Source organism: Ursus americanus, chromosome 13 (genome assembly GCF_024610735.1).
Source record: "Ursus americanus isolate L20-20 chromosome 13, mUrsAme1.1.p, whole genome shotgun sequence".
Taxonomy (NCBI): domain Eukaryota; kingdom Metazoa; phylum Chordata; class Mammalia; order Carnivora; family Ursidae; genus Ursus; species Ursus americanus.
The window spans coordinates 34811792-34833444 of record NC_142139.1 but is presented as its reverse complement, the minus strand read 5'-3'; the positions used below and the strand labels follow the sequence as shown (position 1 = coordinate 34833444).

The following is a 21653-nucleotide window of genomic DNA, read 5'->3' as shown; positions in this document are numbered from 1 at the left end:
CAGTGACTGAGAAAATAATTTTCTATTTATGAAAGATAATTTTTCTCATTTTACCCGGAACTCAAAATATATAATTTAAATTGAATCCTGAAAAAATTAGTTTGTCTTAAGAAAGGCAGAAAATCCCCCTGCTTGGAGAGTTCACAGAGCATGGCAGGTAAGAGCACATGCTCTGGAGCCAGGTGGCTGGTTCTGGTTCTAGCTCTGCTTCTTACGAGCTGTGCAATCCCGGTGAAGTTACTTAACCATTCTGTACCCGAGTATACTCTGCAATAAAATGCCCATGATAGCACCGATCTCTTCAGGTTGTTGTAACAACTAGATGAGCTGATATTTGCAATATTTAGAACAGCACAAGGCATAAAGTATGTAAAACTTAAGCATTTAATTGTAATTACATCAAAAAATATGCATTGGTCATACGGAATGCTTGGCTCCTTACTGTAACTTTCGGGGCAGGTCTCTGTCTTAAACATCTATATGGGTGCTGAAAAAACATTTGTTACTTGTAGTTATGATGGCAATAAAACAGCTACAATAAAGACACAGGTTTATCTGGCTAAGTAAGACCAAGCTGAAAGAACCAGAATAGCAATGAAAATTTGTGAGTTATTAGTGAGTGTGAGTTGCTGGTTAACTCCGTATATTTCTGGGATGTTTTCTCTTCAAACATCCTTTGGGTGTAATAAGGAAACACTGTCATAACTGGAATTTCTCTCTGGGAGTCTGCCATCTTGTCTGTCTACAATACATAAAGATTATTAACAGTCAATGCAGTACTCTCAGAATGAGAGCTCCTTCAGTAAAGGCCAGAATAGGATGTGTGAACAATGCAGACCAGTACCAATATCGGTTGGTAAACTCTTTTTGAAATAATCTTTAAAGATTCATACCCTGTTACTATAACATTAGAAGGTTTTAATCCCATACCATCAATAAACTGAGATATAAGTCTAATACAATGCCAGTGAATTTACTCAATCCTCACAAAATTTCTGCATCATTTGTCCATCATTTCAAGTTCTTTTTAGTGGGAAAGTTGGTTAGAATCATCTACTTTGCTGTCATGAAAAGCTCTCACTCCACCCAAACATATCTAAATTGTTTAAAAATGCACAATTAAAAAAATATAACAAGCTTATTTGCAATTACAGAACCTAGTCAATTATTCAAGATACTGAATACTTTCGGGGCGCCTGGGTGGCTCAGTCGTTAAGCGTCTGCCTTTGGCTCAGGGCGTGATCCCGGCATTCTGGGATCGAGCCCCATATCAGGCTCCTCTGCTGGAAGCCTGCTTCTTCGTCTCCCACTCCCCCTGCTTGTGTTCCCTCTCTCTCTGGCAGTCTCTCTCTGTCAAATAAATAAATAAAATCTTAAAAAAAAAAAAGAAATTGAACAATTCCTATTGTTCAATTTATTCAAGAAATAGATAGCAAATGAATATGGTCTCTGCTTTAAAACACATTTTGGTATTGAGATGGCTGTGCTTAGAGCCAAGCAACTCCCAGAAACTCTAACAAAAAGTACCTGAAAGAAGGGAGACTTGCCCCAGAAAGACTAATGAAATTCCTAAGAAGTAGAATTTTGAAATGTGATAAGGATAATTATCTTTGATATAAATACAAAAATAAGGCATTCACTTCAGACTATCAAGCAGAAGGGCTAGTTCTTCATATGCATATCCTTTTCTGGAAGCCACAGATTCTTGCCAAAATAGAAATCTTATATTATTCTCTTAAAATACAGAGCCTTAGTTCAAATGACCACAACACTTTTTCCCCCCAACATAACAAGACCAATATCTGCAAAAAAAAAAAGGGGGGGGGGCATTTAAAATCCAGCCCAAAATTCTGAAAAGAAAAAAAGAATTCCCATTAGATTACAAACTATTTAGACTTATTTTAAAACAGAGAAAATTTAGAAAAATATTTACTGAATAGACTGAAAGGAAAAAAAAAAAGACTGACCCACTCGAAATGCTAGTGGTTTTCCTTTATTTATTTGTTCTTGTTCTCTGTGGTAGACTAATACTTTCTGAAGAAGCACCTGGGCTAACTCTTTTTTCCTCTTGTGGGTGGATTCTACAAGAGTTATGGCCTCTGCTAAGCAGGCCCTGTGCCCTTGGATTAAACCACTATAAATTTTATCCACAAATCTCTGTTCTTTATCAGAAAGTTCTTCTGAGTGTTCCTTTAAGGTTGTTTGTACACATAACTTTCTCTTTAAACCATTTGACAGCAGCATCCATTTTGTACAATGGAGTCCAAGAGAATTGAATGGTCGAGCACAAGGGATTCCCGATCCGAGATGAGTACTTGAGTGAAAGATGAAGTGGTAACAACGGAAAGGTGTTCTTAAAAGGCCTTTTAGGAAACGCTGGTGAGAATGTTGCAGTAGCATGGGAATATTCATTTTGTTTGTAACTGCAGAAAACACTGGATGTTTTTTGGCTCAATGTGATTTGTGACTCCCTAGAAGAAAGAAAAAAGTATTTTTGCCAGTTCAATATACAATTAAGATACTGAAGTTAGTAAAACTGCAAGCTTAGTGTTTTCCCTATATTCTAAAACACACATAATCAGGCTTCTTGGCAGGAAAACTGCGTGAAAGTTTCTTACCAAACCTAAGAAAGAAGATTCCCCCCCTTTGCCTACAGTTAATATTCAGAGTAGCCCAAATGATGGATTATTGCTCTACTGTAAAATAGAATGTACATTAAAAGTTTCTTCTAAACAAAAAATAAATACACACAAAAAAACCCCTGTTAGGGCAGAAATTTTATGTCATGCTTATTTTCTTCTGTCTACAGCTTATAATTTCCTCGGATCAAATAGACCCTATTTTGAGGCTCATTAAAAAGGTTAAAAAAAATTTCCTCTGATGCCTTTTATTCTTTCTCTATCAAAAAAAAATGTGATTAGTAGTGTAGGCACTTGAGGCATAAGTTTAGATAAGTGTATGTATTCAATGGGCTCACCCGGGAACATAGATATATGCAAAGAATGGCCTAACATAAGCACACCATCACCACCACCAGCACCACCCCGGGCCTTCATGTGAAATGAACTGTGAGGTTTGTATGCTAACTGGATCAGTGTATTTCCAAGCAGGACCCAAACTGCCTAGTGCTTACTAAAAATGCATATTCCCAGCCCCACACATCAGCATCTCTGAGGGTAAGTAAGCACACTGAAGTCTGAACTACTACGGAATTAGACGAGGATGCTTCACTTAGATTTACTGATACTCTCCATTTCGAACTGTATTCAGCAATGAAAGCTGGCAAGGTACATGGAGAGTCAGGAAAGAACAGAGGCTCTGAGCCACGGCCACTTTGAGTCTCTGCCGCGTCAGCTATCATGATATTGGCCACTCTGGGCCTCAGCATCCTCCTGGGTCAAGAGAACAGGTAAAGAGAACAGGATTGCTGTGAGAATGAATTCGGTTAATTCATGTCAACAGCCTCATGTAAAAAGCCTGGAACAGTGCCTAGCATAGAGTAAGAGCTCAATAATCTTTAGCTTTCATTATTATTATACCAATTTATAAAACATTAGTAAAAATTAGGTCATAGACCTAGGCGGCAAACTAAAATTTACGTACAAATGATACGTACGGCCTACCAAATTTGGGTTTATGATTATTTGAAAATTTTGGTTTTCAACGACCTCATAGCAGCATGAAATAAATTATCTTATTGCTCCAAAGTACTTCTCTAAATTGTATTTCAAGGCCAACCAGCATGAAATTAATTTTACTAAATAACATTCTAATAGGAAAAAGAAGACATATTTTAAGTTTTTTATTTTTAGAACTATAACTGCTCATCATTTTTCTATTTTGGGGCGTTATGGACAGGGGGGGCATAATGACGTCTATTTTGACAAAATGAGTCTTATTCTGAAAGACAACTTACGGAAAACCACGTAAAAATGGTTCTAAAAAGACAATTTAAAACATCCACCACCACCCTTCCCACAAGCAGACAAAAAGACATTTAAAACAACACAGTTCAGAGGGGCTCTACTTTGGCAGCTCTCTTTAAGCACCTTCTCGACAACGCCACTGCCGCTACGACAGACTGGAAGCTCCCGGGAAGCACCGCGTTTCTACTCAACCACGCACTATTTTCTGAGCGTATCCTGCTCTTCAGGTGCCATGCTAGGTTTAAGAATAACAGTGATGACAGTGTTACTGTTGGTGATGACAATGACATTTTACTGTGTTCCAGTCATGCTACTATGACCTTCTGTATCCGTTTCCTAGGGCTGCTGTGACAAATTACCACTAACTGGGTGGCTTGAAACAACAAATTTATTCCCTCGCTGTTCTGGAGGCTGGAAGGCAGAAATGCCAGCGTCGGCAGGCCTGCTCTCCCTCTGAAGGCTCTGAGGGAAGACTCTTCCCTGTCCCTCCTCACTCCTGGGGGCTCCTGCGGCTCCATGGCTCCCGGCTGCCCAGCTTCAGTCTCTGCCTCTGGCTTCACATGCTCTCTTTTCCTGGTGTCTCTCCTCTGTGTGGCGATCTGTCACTGAACTGGATCCACTCAGATAATCCAAGATGATCTCATCTCCAGATCTTTAACTCAGGGGCGCCTGGGCGGCTCAGTCGGTTAAGCATCTGACTCTTGGTTTCAGCTCAGGTCATGATCTCAGGGTCGGGAGATGGAGCCCCAAGTCAGGCTCCACCCTGGACGTGAAGCCTGCTTAAGATTCTCCCTCCCCTTCCGACCCTGCCCCCCCCCAAACCGCTCACACACTGTGTCTCTTAAAAAAGAAAAAAAAGAAGATCTGTAACTTAATGGCATCTGTCATCTGCAAAAACCCCTTTTTCCAAATACAAGTCACATTCACAAGTTCCAGGGATTAGGACATGGGTGTATCTTTTTGAAGGCCACCATTCAATCCACTACACCTTCTTAGGTGGACCGACTGTCTCATTATATTACCCTAAATGACATAATCCCAGCACTTCAAAAGCCCACGGAATAATAAACAGCATGTCCAAAAAAACCACAAAGTGCTGTGGGAACAGACAAAATTATAGAAACTAACTCTCCTTGGGGAGTAGAAGGTTCAAGTCATGGAGGGGTCAATGTCAGGGCTGGGTCTGAAAGGATTAAAAACAACAACCACGACTGGAGAAGGCAGGCCTTCCAGGCTGAGGATTTAAATGTACAGAGTCACAGCTGGAGCTTGGTCTCTTCCCTGCTGTACCAAAGGTTGAGCAATTCAGTGAGACAGAAACCTGGTGTATACATGAACTAGTTACAACTAGTTATGAAGCTGGACCAGGATAAACCTGACGCTCCTTGTTGGCAGTGGAGAAATGACAGAGATCTTTACAGAGATTAAGGACATAATCAACTTGGGTTTTTAGGGAGATAACACCAGGAGCAGTGGTGAGAACTCAAGAGGAATCAGACCCTGCTAACGCAAAGGCCAGTTTAGGAAACCCTAGAAAAGACCCAAAAGAGATGATGAGGACCTGGACTTAGACAAGGCATTAAGGAAAGAGAAGTCAGATTCAAGACCCTGTTGTCCACATTAGAACCCTCAAAGCTCACGATGGAGGCTGGCACGTGGCAATTATTGAAAAAACAAACCAAAAAAGGCTGCTGAGCTGAACCTATTTCATTTCCCATCTGCTTGTCAATCAAGAGTTTATAAACCATTTTCAAATACTTCATCTCACTTTACTCTCCCAGATAATTCTATGATCACATTTATTATTATTAATTATTATTTATTCTCATTTAACAAGGGAAGGGAAGCAAGAGTTAGTTAGGTGACTAATGTCATACCAATGGGAGGGCCAGGACCCAAACCCAGGTCTTTTGACTCTCTATGGCATTTTTTCTTAGTAAATTACTTTAGGATCAAGGAGAAGTCCTTTGGCTAAAAGGTAAAGAGATATTAGTAACCGTGCCCCTCCCAAAGCAAGTAAAAAGCATTTTCAAAAAGTATGCAGAGGGGCGCCTGGCTGGCTCAGTAGGTTAGGCATCTGACTCTTGGTTTCCACTGAGGTCATGATCTCATGGGTCATGATATCAAGCTCAGTGGGGAGTCTGCTTGAGATGCTCTCTGTCCCTCCCCTCTCTCTAAAAGAAACAAATAAACCTTTTAAAATAAAAAAAAATGTGTACAGTGATAGGGACGGCATTGGGAAGAGCCAAAAAACAGAGAAAGAGGAAATGCTGATGATACAGAACATTCTTACTACCAAACCTCGTCCTATCCAGGAGAGATGCTGTCTATATAGTCTAAGAAAAACTTCTAACTATCTAAAACATGCCCTTTAAGTTACAAATCTTACCATGACTACTTCTTGTTACCCAACAAAGCTATGATCAAAAAGGAGCAAAGTAATATGTTGAGAGAGAAAGAGAGAGAAACAGATTATAAAGCATTCATTCTACAAATATTTGACCATTTACCATATGTCATGCAATAGTCTAGCACTGGTGATACAACAATGATCAAAACAGAACAAAGTTCTTGCCCTCATAAAGCTAACATTCTAGTAAGGGAAGACAGACTATAGATGTATAAATAAGGAGGCCAGTGTGGCTAGACGTGAATAAGCAAGAGGGAAAGTGTAAGAGTGAAGGCCAAGAGGGGGTCAGATATACAGCCATAGATATGACTGGAAGAACTTTGACTTTGAATGAGAAGGGAAGCAGTAGGACAAAGGAGAACCTGACTTTACTTCTGTTCTAAAAGGATCTGATGGGGATGCAAGAACAGAAATGGGAAGACCAGCTAAGAGATTATTGCAATAGTGCACATGAGAACTGATGAGGACGTGGACCATGTAGGGATAGTGTTAAATCAGGTTCTGGATGAATTCTAAAGGACCTGCTAATAAATGAGATGTGGGATGGAAGAGAAGGGAGCAGTCAAGGATTCAGCACAGGTTTTACCCTGAATCACGGTAAAGATGGAGGTGCCCTTTAATGAGCTGGGGAAGACTCAGGAGGTCAAGTTTCAGGTAAGATCAGGCATGTTCCAGTTCCGATACATTAAGTTTGAGATGTGTACCAAATATCCAGGTGGGATCCTGAGTGGGCAGTTGCATTACAGTATAAGGGAGAGGTCAGAACTTACCTCTAAATTTGAGAATCATTAAGTATTTAGGTGTTACTTAAATCCATGAGACCAAACGAGATTTGCACAAGAGTGGCTGGAGATAAAGAGGCGTTATACCATTTTTCATAAAATTTTACACACACACACACAGAAATACATATGTTAACTGTGTCTATAGATAAGTGGTATTCCAGCACTTATATGCTTTTTTATGGCTAATCATATTTTTCTGTTGTAGGCAGAATAATGCCCCCCGCCCAAGATGTCCATGTCTTAATGCAAGAAACCTGTGACTATGTTACGTTAAATGGCAAAGGGAAATTAAATTTGCAGACAGAATTAAGGCTGCTAATCAGCTGGCCTTAAGATAAAATAATTATCCTGGATTATCCAGGTGGACCCAAAATAACACCAAAGTCCTTTAGAGAAAGAGAGAGGGGAAGAGCAAAATGATGTCATGTGAGGAGGACTCAGCCCACCCTTACTGAACCTCTAGGATGGAATAAAGGGCTACCCGTGCCTTAATTTAAGCCCAGCAAAACCCATGTCAAACTTCTGACCTACAGAACTGTAAGATGATAACTTTGTGTTGTTTTAAGGCATTAAGTTTGTGGTTATTTGTTATAGCAGCAAAAGAAAACTAATACAGTTGCTATGGTAAAAAAGTCTTTTTTAAAGATAAAACAGAATATGTATACTCTTAGTAAGAAATGTGTAATAACTACTCATGATTTAATTTTTACCTTTGTATCTAATCTGTAACTTCCTTCTTTCTGCATTGAGACTTCTTCATAATGTAAGACTCAAACTTGATGAGTCCTTAATTTAAACAGTTACTATGACCATCAGCATTGCATTCAATATGTATTTATGTCAATTTCTAAATTAAACATAAAATTAGCATATATACTTTAAAACCTAGCAAAAAAGAATTCTGTACAAGGTGAAAAAAGTGGTAATTATGTTTTAGCTATGCTTCTATGCACATTCTGTCAGAATCATCACGGTAAGATATGAAGTTCCATAGTACTCTGAAATAATGTGATACAGATGGGCTAGTAACCATTTTGAGCATGATAGCTTTAAAGAAAAAGTCTATAATAAAAATTAGGTGTCTAGAACGCTTATCTTCTACTTTTTTGCCTGAAGAAGTCCTACTCAATTCAAATATTACCTCTTCTAGGACACATATTCCCCCCCTTTCCCAGGCAGTCAACTGTTCCATCTGCAAAGCTCCACAGCCTTTTATTCACTTGTTTTCTCATGTATCTATTTACAGATCTTGCTCCACCAATTCTCACCCCTCAGCCCAGCCAATGATCTTCCCAGAGAAGAGACAATGTCTTAGTCTTAGCTTTCTCAGAATCCAGCACAGTGTCAGGCATATGGTAACCTGTTAAATTTTTTTAAGGTTCATGAGGGAATTCTTTATGTTGATCTAATATACTAGAAAGGAAAGTTTGAGTAACATCCTTAATCTGTGTGATCTGAGAATCTTTACTAAAAACCTTCTACCTTCTACGTTCCCTGTTTTGAATCAAGGCAACTTTGGCATCTAACTAATGTTCCTAAACAGAAAGATAAGTTTGTAAGGAATCAGAACTCAGTAACAAGAGCTTTACTAGATGAAAGTACGTCCACTTATAATGCAAGCAAAAAATATTCCCTAAATAAATGAGATGAATAAAAATTGTCCTTCTTTCTTTAATCATCTCACAAATTCCTCTTCAGCCTTCAAGAATCAACTCAAGTCTCTCCTCCAGAAACAGTACTCCACTCCCCCTTTCCATGCCCTTTCTATTGTCACTCCTCTCTTGTCATCATGTACAGGTCACATCCCTCTATTATAATGCTGGTCACATTGTTTTAAGTTGTTAGTCCTGCCTAGACTATGAGTTATCTTTGTACCCACAGCACAGTTTATTGCTCACAGAATAAATTAACATATACAACAGTTGTGTATGGGTCAATAACTCCATTATGGGGATTATTCAACTAATCAATGTTTGAAACACACGATTTTCTAGATTTTACAGTAAATATATATTTATCTTAAGGACTTTCTTTTTAAAGTCTTACTTCAATATATGGATGTTTTCCTTCATTAAAAATTTGCTCAGCAGCAGCCAGTCAAGATAATTTTGTCTTGAAATTGATCCAATGAATATTCTCAATTTCAATAACTACTCTGGCAAGAAAAAGCACATAGGATTTCCAAAATCAATACATTAGGTCAGTGCCTGCAGCACAGCAGGTTCATACACGCAGTGCAGTGTTACACCATGTGTTTCCATTTCTCAATGCTAATCATTTTTGATTTGAAGATAAGTTGTCAGATGCCATTAATCTGTTTGCCATCTCCCACATGCCCCACAGAGGGGTTTACCTTATCCTTTTCCAATAATCTCAGGAAATTTTGGTACAGCAGAATGACTTTTTATACAAGCAACCTTTAAATAGGTCATTGTTATGTAAGAGTAACACCAATACATCTTGAACTCATGCAGGGGATATTGATAGTCTAAGGTTCTCTATCCACTTTACCTTTTATCACTTTTTCAGTTAAGACTCAGATTTCTCAATTTCCACTTTTAGGTTTCAATCTGTTTAGGAAATCTCTATTTTTCTAAATTTCATCACTGTTAAACACTTTCATTCATTCCCACTGCTACCACTGAGTTTCAAATCCAAACTGGTCTTAGGGAGCCCAGTGTATGATCTGCATATGAAGGACCCACATGCCCACATGGCAACAGTCAGCGAAGGCGCAGATGTTTCAAGCACTCACCAGCCCTTTCCATGCCAAATACAGGTTTTCTTGACAGCTTCAAATACCTTAAGTTGAGATTTACATTTCTTATGGTTATATAACTTTTCATGTTTGTTTTGGCTCTAATAGAATATAGCCCTTAAAATAACTGAGTTATTCCCTTTTTAAAATTCTTATTACTTTGAACACAAAACGTTAAGTGTTTACCGATAAAAGAGTATTTTGGACATTGCAGATGACCCCAAAATGATTAAGAATCTGCACAGGCCTTCGGGACACTTGGTTTTCTACTAACTTGGAAAAGCTTTAGTAATCTTTGTTTTCCAGAGTGTATGTATTAGGGCACAGCTCTTAAGAAAGGTAATAAAATAAGTAATTTTATGCCATTTTTGCTTAGGTGGTCTTTCATTTGCTAATGAGAAATATAAATGACTTGAATACAGGACGTCTGCTGGAAAGGACTTAGCCCACGCCTCTCGAGTATTTGACAAAGCCTAGATACTCTTTGTGACTTTTAGTTTGAACCCTACTTTTATATCCTGGATTTTATTCCATAAAAGAGGAGTTCTAATTTCACTCTTGGGAAGTACCTAGCTACAATGGACTATCGTGTCTTCCTCAGATCCATTCTCTGGTTAACCATTCGCCAGGTTTGGCAGCAGCAAGGGACCAGCAACCTTACCAAAACCTTACTGTGGCACAACAGTAAGTAAGCTCACAACCTGCCTAAAATGATGTAAATGTTAAAACACTGCTTACAGAGCATTTCCTTTTTAAGGAAAAAAACGACGAAACTTCCCTCTAAACCCATTTTGCCGACGCCTGCCTGTCAGCACATATCCCTCATTCCCAGTATCACCCAGTTCAATAATACTCTCCTTTCCTTCCCCCACCCCAAATCCTCCAGGGGGCGCCCCCGACGCCGCGGTGGGCCCCTCTTCCCCGGCCTCCCGAGGCGGGAGCCCATCCCCGGCTCCGGACGGCGCGCGCAACCTCCATCCCACACTCACCCGCCCGGTCGCCAGGGAAGTGGCGCCCCGCCCCGCCCCTTCCGCCGGACAGGGTTCGCCCCGCCCCGCCCCGCGCTGGCCGCGGCGCGCAGGCGCAGGGCCCACTGCCGGGAGCGAGAAGCCCTCGGGAGACCGGGGACCTGTCGGAGGCGCGGGGCGGGGCTAGGGCCCCGGCGGACGTGGTCGCGGAATTCCGGCGCGTGTGGGGGACGCGTGTGCGTGAAGGCCTGCGGGCCTGCGTCGGGGAGGGAAGTCGGCGGGGTGCCGGGAAGCTGCCGGGAAGTGAAGCGGGAGAAGGTTGTTTACGGCTTTCGGGTAGCTCTTCTCCAGGTCCGTATTTGGTTGTACCCCGCCAGAGCTCGAGGGTAACATTCATAGCCTCCCGGCCTTGGCGTGGTGAGAAGTCCGGGAGACGGAGCCGGAGCGCGATCCGCAAGTGCACACCCCTTTCTTCTGATCCCAGAAGCTGCAAGTGTGGGGTAGAGGGCGAGACGTGGGACGTTTGACAAACTGGCAGCTGCAGGAGGCACCAAAACTCCGCAAAGCAATTTCCAGCCGATTGGAATAAATGCTCCGCCGAAGTAGAGCTCAGGTGTTTAAGCCTTGGCACAGGTTTTTTTCTCTTGAAAGTAACCATTCGTAGTAACATTTTAACTTGTGCCAAAAGTAAGGACCCGCGACTGCCCTCGTAAAGTCACTTAGGGGTTTGGGCTCCCGGTTGAAATGGAGATGAAAACGAACATGCTTAATATTTGCTACCTCACTGCGGGGCCGGAATGGTAACTAATTTTTTGAAAACCTGTTGGATTTATAGAATTAGTAGTAAAACGTGAGTTTTACCTGAGTTCTAGGATTTTTAGGGAAAACTGAAGTCCCCCGAATGTATGGTGTAGTGTAATAAAGACAGCAGCAATAGGCAATAAATAGCAAGGAGCAAATTATGGCAAATAGAAATGGTCATAACTGGGGGCTATATTATAGTTAATATCTGGAGCCAAGGCCGCAATCCGCGCACCCCCCCATATGATATGCATACTTGCATGCATTTGTGAGGGGTTAGACCCTTCTCAGGTACTTGGTATGGGTTCATTCTTGATGGACACAGAACAATAAAAAAAAAAAGAACTCTTGGTTTTCATTACTGGCTTTATTCTTCAGACTAAAAGACCACCACTTCTACCCCAATTGTAATTTCTTAACTAAACATAAGTCTTTTTTTTTTCTTTTCTTTTTTTTAAAGATTTTATTTATTTATTTGACAGAGAGATAGCCAGCGAGAGAGGGAACACAAGCAGGGGGAGTGGAAGAGGAAGAAGCAGGCTCCCAGCGGAGGAGCCGGGATCACGCCCTGAGCCGAAGGCAGACACTTAACGACTGAGCTACCCAGGCGCCCCTAAACATGTCTTAAGTGAAGTAGAGGGCCTAGTGGAAAACATGGAAGCAGATCTGGTTTCAAATCTCAGCTCCTGAACACAGTAAATATAGTAAGGATAAAAACTTGGTAGCGGTTACTTCATTTCTTTAAGTTAGGGGTTAATCATCTCTACAGTGGTTTTGTTCTTTATTTTTTTGGTGTTAAATTTTATGAAAGCTCTGTTTGCATTACCTAAGGAAATGAGGACGTTTGTTAATTTAAAAATGATTTTTAATCCATACCTGGTTTTTATTCTACAAACTGTTAAACACTTTAGTTCATTTAACTTTTTTTTTTTTCAATCCAGGTGTTTCCTAAACTGTTCTATGGAACATTAGTCCTTTGCGGAACGTTAATAGATGCTTCATGGAAAAAATTTCCAGCATCGGTACTGGAAAAACACACACCTGTTGCTGTGAGGTTATTGCAAGTACATCTGTGTAGCATTCTTGCCAAAAACACTTAGTCTGAATCTGTGAGGAACACTCCGATAAATTCACAATGTGATTTATTTGTGCTTTTCAGTGTAAGGTCAAAGCACAGAAGAAGTACCAAAAAAAAGGACGGTCTGCAGTTAGGGCAACTGACGTGGATAGGATTGTGGATTTTTTTTTTTAAGTTTTAGAAGAATTTTGTGGACAATTGAGGAAATTTGAACATGGAAGTAAACTTAGATATATTGTTGACTTAAATTTCTCAGGTATGATAAATTGTGCTTATTACCAGAATGCTTTTGTTTTTAGTTGGTACGTGTTCAAGTCTTTAGGGGAGATCATAATTACTGTCTGGGAACTTCTTTCAAATTGTCCAGGCACAAAAAAAGTATGTATGTAAAGAGAAAACAGCACTGTGTTAATTATGGTTCTAGGTGAAGAGTATATGAATGTTCTTTCAACTCTTCTATAGATTTGAAATTTTTAAAAATTGAAAATTGGGGAAGAAATTGTAGCTAGCAGTTACTAGCTTTTCCTTTTTTTTTTAAACTAGCAATTGCTTTAAAAAAATAAAATACACTGGTATTGCTTATTTATGGGAAAATACAAAATTCATTCATATACTGGTTTTCTTATAATCTGACCTTGAGAAATGGTGTGCCATGGTGAAGGACTGTAGGAAATTGAGAAATGACCTCATTCTTAAAGGCATGATATTGAATCTACACTGAGGCCTGTTCACTAGAGCAGTGTTCAGGTTCATCATCCATTGATCCCTGCTCTATGCTGTGTATGTTGCATTTGAATTTAAAGAATATTAATGAATTCTTGTAATCTGTTAATAGTTTTAAAAATGTGCGTTTATTCCTACAAATATTTCTTTACTGCTGGATGGCCAGGCACTGTGTTAGGCTTTAGAGATAAAGCTGCCCTCAGTAATGTACAAATAAAGTCCCTGCTCACTCACAGTTTACATTTGGGAACAAGAAAGAACACGGAGTTACAAGCACATACCTATCCAATGATAAGTGCTATGTAGAATAATAAACTAGGGGACACCAGGTAAGAGAGGGCAAAAACTGAGAAGGTAACATTTGAGCAGAGATCTGAAGGAAGTGAAGGAGTGGATTGTGGATATCTAAGTAAAGTACGGACTGAGAAGGGGACAGCATGCTTGGCATGTCTCAAGAATAGCAAGGAGATCAGAGTGAATGAATGATAATAAACGAGGGACAGTCGTAGGCAATGAGGTCAGAGGTAGGCCAGGCCAGATTATGTAATATGCTTCCAGACGTGTGTTAGCTCCTTTCTAGAGTTACCATCTGGGAAGCACTTGCTGTAGTGCTACTATATGTAGGACTTAGTAACTGCTAGCTGTTTTTGTATTCATTTTCTACTCCACAAACTTACTGGTTAAAAGAACGCAGATTTATTATCTTTTAATTCTCTAAGTCTGAAGTCCAACACAGGTCTCACTGGGGGTAAAATCAAGTTATCAGCCGACTGCATTCCTTTCTGGACAGAATGCTCTCTAGAGAAGACTCTGTTGCTTTGCCTTTTCCTGCTTCTAGAGGCCACTTATATTCCTTAGCTTGTGGCCCCTTTCTATCTTCAAAGCCATTAACATTGGTCAAAGATCCTCCACTGTTAAGGACTCCTGTGATTAAACTGGGTACACCCAGATAATGCAGGATAATCTGTCCGTATCAAGATTCTTAACCTTAATCACGTCTGCAAAATCCCTTTATCCTTATAACATTCACAGATTCTGGCAATTAGGGTGTGAACATCTATGGGAGGGGCATTCTTACTAAAGTCCATCCTCCGACCCCCAAAGATTCATGTCTGATCACATGCAAAATTTACTCACCCCCCCCTCAATCCCCAAATTCTCAACATACTACAGCATTTCATCGAAATTTCAAAGTTCCCTAACTTCATGTCAATTATGTATAGGTGAGGCTCTGAGTATAATCCATCCTGGGGCAAAATCCCTTTCCATTTATAGACCTGGGAAATGAGAAAACAAGATGTCTGCTCCCAAAAATGCAAGAGAAGAGGAGGCACAGGAGGGCAGCTGCAGCCATTCCCATTCAAAAAGGTAGCAACTGGAAGGAAAAAAGTAATCACCAGTCAGACAATTTCAAAATCCAATCAGGCAGTCTCCATTAAGTTTCAAGGCCAAGGAATAATCTGTGGTTCTCGGTTCTGCTGTCTGGGCTCACGGCTCCGCTCTGGGTACTGGGAATCACAGTATGGACGTGTTTGTAGGGCTATTATTCTGCCCATCACAAGCATCGTTATTAGATTTAGTATTATTTTTTACTAATCTTCATTCAGTAGTGGTTCCTTAGCTCCTAAGTTTCTCCATTAGCCCCAGTCAAGAGGTTAAATGCCTTTATACAAATACACAATCAGTACATGAGGAGCTCGCCATTGTAAGGAACTTGATTGTACATCATTTCATGGTAAATGCAGATATCCCACCTAATTTCTCTTAGGTGGAGAAGAATGCACTCCCAATTTTATATTTAGGTCATATTTTCTTTATCTGCAGTTATTTATTCTAAAATTATTGATTTCTAAAAAAAATAAAATACTGATTTCTTTCAGGCCTAAGGGTACCTATATTATGCTTCATTTTATGGGATAGGCAAAGTTTTACAACTTGTAAGGTCATCACTCTTGCCCTTTAAGGACCCTGGAAACTCATTTCTGCCTCCCAGCAGGTGGCAGCAAATCAATATTCGATGAGGTGCAATAAAATTATTATAATTTTCTTGTCCTGCTAAACGTTCTGGGTGCTGCAGACTATGGCTTTTCTTTGCTAGAAGAGCAAAAAGACTATTGTTACCAGATTGTAGAAATTAATATCAATTTATCAACTACTTGAGAGAATGTACTTAATTTATGTGCCTAAATTTTATTATGTAGTTATATTAATATTCATTGTCTCTCATAAAGCCCAAAGTCCATTCGTAAGCAGTTTTGTTGGAATAACAATAATGCTTATATGTTCTCTCCATAGATAAAAAATAACTCTCCATAGCCATTATTTGGCTAATATTCATCAACACAACACAGCCTTCAAAATTTATGGGATACAGATAAAGTATTCTTTTTTTTTTTTTAAAGATTTTATTTATTTATTCGACAGAGATAAGAGATAGCCAGCGAGAGAGGGAACACAAGCAGGGGGAGTGGGAGAGGAAGAAGCAGGTTCATAGCGGAAGAGCCTGATGTGGGGCTCGATCCCGGACTGCCGGGATCACGCCCTGAGCCGAAGGCAGATGCTTAACTGCTGTCCCACCCAGGCGCCCCTAGATAAAGTATTCTTAGAGGAAATATGTATGGCTGTTTTATTCCTTTTAAAAAAAAAAAAGTTAATTAATGATCTAAGACCTTAGGTCAGCAAAATGATCCATGGGCCAAATTTGGGGCAGAGCCTGCTTTTGTACACCCTACAAATCTCTTAACAGAGCTAATTTAAAAATAGAGACAAATTGCCAGTATCTGGAATGAAAGATCACTAAAGATCCTAAAGACATTAAAACACTGGTTGTCAACTAGAGGTGTTTTGCTCCCAAGGAACATTTGACAATGTCTAGAGACAATGTCTAGAGAGCAGCCAGGGAGGCTGCTACCGCGTCTAGTGTTTAGAAGCCAGGGATGCAGCCTTGCACAGAGAGTTCCCCACGGCAATTTTCTGGCCCTAAATATCAATAGTACTGAGGCTGAAAAATTCTAATTAAAACCATAGAAGGAGAATATCACAAATTTAGGTTAATAAAATTTGATAACTTAGAAGAAATGAATAAATTCTTTGAAAAACAAAACTTAATCAAAACTGACTAAAGAAGAAGTAGAAAATCGTAGTAGTTGTACATCTATTACAGAACTTGAATTCATAATTAACACTTTGCAAAGAAAACTCCAGGCCCAAATGCTTTCACTGGTGAATTTCATCAACATTTAAAAGAATACATACTGTCAATCTTATATAAACTCTTTGAGAAAACAGAGGAGGAAAGAATACTATCCCACTAATTTTATAATAACAGCATAACCATGATAGAAATATCTGACAAAGACATTAGAAGAAAAAGCTCACAGACCAACAACCACTCATGAATATAAATGCAAAAATATTATATAAAATACCAGCAGATTGACCCTAGCAATAAAGGATAAAATACAATGGTCAATTGGGGTTTTTCCTAGAATGCTTGGTTTGCTAAACATTTAATAAGTTAAACATATGTAGCTTACCATATTAATAAAAGAAAAAATGTTATGATCATTTCAATAAACTTAGAAAAAGGCTTTGACACAATTTATTGCCAGTTTATGCAGAAAACATTCAAAAAACTAGAAATAAGAGAGAATTGACTTCATTTTATAAAGAGCATCTATGAAAGACCAATAGCTACTATCATGCTTGGTGGTGAAATATTCAACCCTAGGATTAGGAAAAAGTTGGAAATGTCTGCTCTCACCACTTCTATTCAACTTTGTCTCAGAGGTCTTAGATACTGCAATAGATAAAAATAAAATGATACAAGGTGTAAAGATTAGAAAGGAAGAATAAAACCGTCTATTCGCAGGGGTCTACATAGAAAGTTATTTTTAAAAACTATTAATTACTTGTCTTTAGATAATAACTGTCCATGTAGAAAACCTTTAAAATCTGCTAGAATGAATCATTGAAATGAGTGAGCTCAGGATAACAGATTCCGTATACAGAAATCAGTATTTCTATATGTTAGCAAGCAGCAATTAGAAAATGAATTTTTAAATATAACATTTAAAATAGCATTATAAATACCTAGAAATAAATTTAATGAAAGACATGCAGGAACTGTACTACTCTGAAACATTGCTGAAATGAAAGACCTAAGTAAATGAATATAGGTGTGGGTGGATCTCTCTCTCCCTCTTTCTCTCTCTGCTATCTGTGCACAGAACATAGACCAAGAAAGACCAAAAAAAAAAAAAAAAACCATATTCTGGACTATAAAACAGGCTCAATTAATTTGTAAGGATTGAAATCATGCAAAATATGTTTCCTGGCCACAATAAAATTAAAACAGACGTCAATAGTAAGTTTCTGGAAAATCCCCAAATCTCAGTAATCAAAGGCATAGATTTTCTAAACTGCTGGCCCCAGAAGTTCAGGTTGATGCTGAGGACATGTTTCTTCTCTCCACAGCCGGTTGAATCACATAGGAATTGACTGATCAATCGATCACATTCTAACCAACCGTACTAAGTTGGCACTGCCCTGAGATTGGGGTATGCTGCGAGCAACTGTAGACGGCTGTTATATACTTGAATCTTGCACTGGGACAGAGTTACAGCATATTTAAAATTCATGAGATCATTCCCATTCCTTGCTTCCTTTCCCTCACAGCCTGAAAATACTGATGAAAAATCTGGGAACAAGACTGTGGGTGTAGTTGACAAAACAGCAAATCTGTTCCTGGACAGCTTTTGATGAATTTAATAAGTGGAAAGATAATGAACGTAGACTACATTTGCATAATGGCATAACAAAAATTCACTGAACGATGCTAACTCTCTGGGGAAACTACACTTTGGAAACTGAATGTAAGACTCTGGTCCTGGCAAGACTATCCATTCTATCTAAGGATGTGCATGGTTTTAAAAGGGTTGGGGGGGGGGGGTGGATACCGCACATGCTTTATTCTCACTGATCTTAAATATCTTTTCATGCTATTTTTCTGGAAATAATTAAAATTCACTTTCTAATAGAAAAATTTCCAGCATCCGGATTCATCCTAAATGTATCTCTTTCAAGGATTATAAAAGTATACATTTCTCTTTAATGGACCTTCAGAAGGATGTGGGACTATAAATCATGTTTAATATTAAAAGGTTTTTTCCACCCTTGGAAAGAATTTTAGTTTACCTCCCCCCATAGTTATTTATTTTGGCTGTCAATTATGGTTAATTTAACCAGATAATTTTCAAATTTCATTTTGTAAGAATAGTTCAGAAGACCTTTCTTACCAGAAGTTTCCTTTTTTCTAAAAAGGCCTTATTATTTAAATGTTCTTTCAATATCTACCTTTTGCAGTTTTCAACTTCATGCTGCTTCTGATCGTTCTAAAGATAATTATACTATTTTGGTATAATGTTATACCATTTTGGCATAATTTTCTAAAATCTCAGGAGAAGTTTTCTGATACTCTTTCTATTTTAGATTTGAACATAAAAAACCAAATGTGATGGTTTGTTAACAGTCGATCATAACTGATATTATTGAGCTATTTGACAGCCATTGTGCTATTATCATAATAGAAATTGTTGCTGTCAACATTCCTGTGAGATAGATACTACTGGGATCCCCATAGTTATGAGGAAACAGACTCAAGTTCATAACATAATGAATAGGAAAGCCAGGGTTTGAGCTCTTGTAACTGACTCCAGTGTCCACATAATTCATCATTGGTATTTACTAGCTCTCATTTTGCTGAGCATCACTAAAGTAATAGGACTACTGTTTCAGATCCCCCAACTTATTATGACTCTCCAGTTTCAGTGCTCTTTCTTTATAAAATGGGCTATAATGGTACCCTGTCTTCCTCTATGTGGCAGGTTTTCCGATGTGATACACAATTTCACCACATGATGGTGCCAATGAAGTGAGAAGCCTCGTGCTGCTAGAATTTGACATTAGGCTCAGACCTAAATATAAATGTCAACAAAAAAATAATTAAAGGTGTTAAAAGAATAAGATTGAAAAAAAAAAGTGGCCACAAGGAATTACAGTCTAGAATATCTTTTTAAAGCATAAGGAATGAAAAGATCACAACTATAAAAAGGGTAAGAGTAACTGACTCATAAAAGTTAAAAATAAAAAGATAAAAGATGAGCCTTTGTATTCATAAAGAAGTATGTGGGACAGATGTCAGAGGCTTCCCACAGGAAGGAAAACACCAAAGGAAATGAACTAAATGAGAGCAGGTGACTTGCAAAAAAAAAGAAGAAGAAGAAGAAGAAAGATAGAAAAAAAGAGACCAGCTGTACAGTGATGTAGCTCCAGGGTCAAATGGGTAAGCGTTCCAGTAAGATTCCACCGTAAGTGCAAATGCGGTAGCAAAAGCCAGGGAGTACGGATTTTAGAGAACTTTTTCATAGACATCACTATTTTTTTTTCTAACCAAGATAAGTATTACTATTTTTTCCCCTGCAACATCAAAGATATAACTTACTGTGGAAGGAAGAAACATTGTTTTCCAGAAATTTACTGAAGCAAATCTGTATGCATTCTGTTAATTGCGGCTTTCCAGCGACTCAAAATGTGATCCCTGGACAATCAGCATCACCTGACGTTGTTACAAATGCAAATTCTTTGGCTCCATCCTAGACTGAATCGGAAACTCTGGGCATGGGGCCCTTCAGGTGCTCCTGATGCAGCTGAAAGACCCAAGTCCAACAAAAGAAGAAAAGAAATCCATCGAAACATTATCAATATAGAGATACTGAAAATTATGACATTAAAGGGATATTAAGTAAATAATGAAATGTTAATCAGGGCATTTAAACAAGTCTGATGGGTAGTTTTTAATCATGGAAAATATATATCATTGTGGAAAATTCAGAATACAACATTGATCTCAATTATATAAAAACAGTTCTGGAAAAAATAGAAACAAGCAAGGCCAGTTAACAGTGGTTGCCTTGGAGTGATGGGATCATACGCACCTTTCTTTTGTTTCTTTTTATTGCAGGTGCTGTTTTCAAAATTTCTATGAGGAGCCATTTTCCAAAAACAATAAATCTTATCAGTATAATGATTTTTAAAAAAGTAAAGAAAGAGACTTTCTAAAGTCAAAATACTATTTATAGATTTTCTTGCCCATTTTTTTCTCTATATATGGTTAATTAGAAAAAAATTGACACAGTGACAGCCCAAAGCATAAATGAGAAACACAGTCATGACGTTGCTTACTAGAGAGACAAGGCCCAGAAAGACCATAGACTTGATGTCTTCAGTGTTGAAAGTGGTACAGGAAGTAAAAATTTGAGAGGGGGAGAAAATAATCTTTTTACATACACTAACCACATGCTTTACTCTTTCAAGTATCATTAGTTAGTGAAAATATTAAGCATTCTAAAGTAATGTAAAGGAAAATGTCTTCAAATTTAAAAGAGAAGAGGCTTAAAACATGTTACCCGTAAGAAACCTTCTTATTTTGTCCCTATATCATTTGAATTAATGGCCTGCCAAACCAAGTAGGGGAAAAAAATCCCTCATGTGACTACAATTTTAAAGATTAATATCTATGTTTATGAATATCTTGAATATTAGACCCCACATATGGTTCTTTTATTGACAAGTGCCTGTAAAATACATGTTAAAATTGATAAACATATTAGGCCACAAAAACTCAGTAAATTTTTTTAAAATCTGAAACTAAAGAGGTCACACTCTCTAAAAATAATAAAATGCAATCAGAATCTATAATAAATAAACAAACAAGAGGGGGGAATAGGAACTGTTTGAAAACAGAGGAGGGAAATGATTCCAAGTAAGTCTTAGGGTAAAAAGGAAATCAAAATTACAACCCTTCAGAAAAAGCGCATGTGAAATAATAGAACTAATGGGATGCATCCAAAGTCGAAGTCAGAAACACATTTATTATTTAAATATTTGCATTACTTAAAGAAGAAAACTTAAAAGTAAATGAAGTATTCAACTCAGTAAGTTAGGAAGATTTTTTTTTTTTTAGTTAGAATTTTTTTTTTTAAAAATCGTAAGAAAGCAAATAAAGATAAAAACAGAAATTAAAGAACTGTGAAATAAAAACTATTAGAACTATAAGTGGACCAAGAGTTGTGTCATTAGAGAAAAAGTACTACAGAAATTTCTAATTTCTGGGAATTTCTAATTAAAACACACACACACACACA

General features: G+C 38.3%; 1 protein-coding gene and 1 long non-coding RNA gene across 2 annotated transcripts in view; one reads left to right on the top strand and one right to left on the bottom strand.

Moving 5' to 3' along the window:
• The window catches only part of MMAA (metabolism of cobalamin associated A), a 19986-nt gene extending 8984 nt beyond the window's left edge, over positions 1-11002 (bottom strand). The window contains exons 1-2 of the mRNA XM_045798889.2: positions 10869-11002; positions 1968-2471 (exon numbers count right to left, since the gene is read on the bottom strand). Of these exons, the coding sequence (XP_045654845.2) occupies positions 1968-2412 (445 nt within the window). The 5' untranslated portion in view covers positions 2413-2471; positions 10869-11002. The remainder of the gene's footprint in view (positions 1-1967; positions 2472-10868) is intronic.
• LOC123793241 (uncharacterized) lies at positions 10977-21653 on the top strand. The gene is made up of 3 exons (XR_006779877.2): positions 10977-11198; positions 12131-12352; positions 12590-21653. It is a non-coding gene; the product is annotated as an uncharacterized LOC123793241 (long non-coding RNA).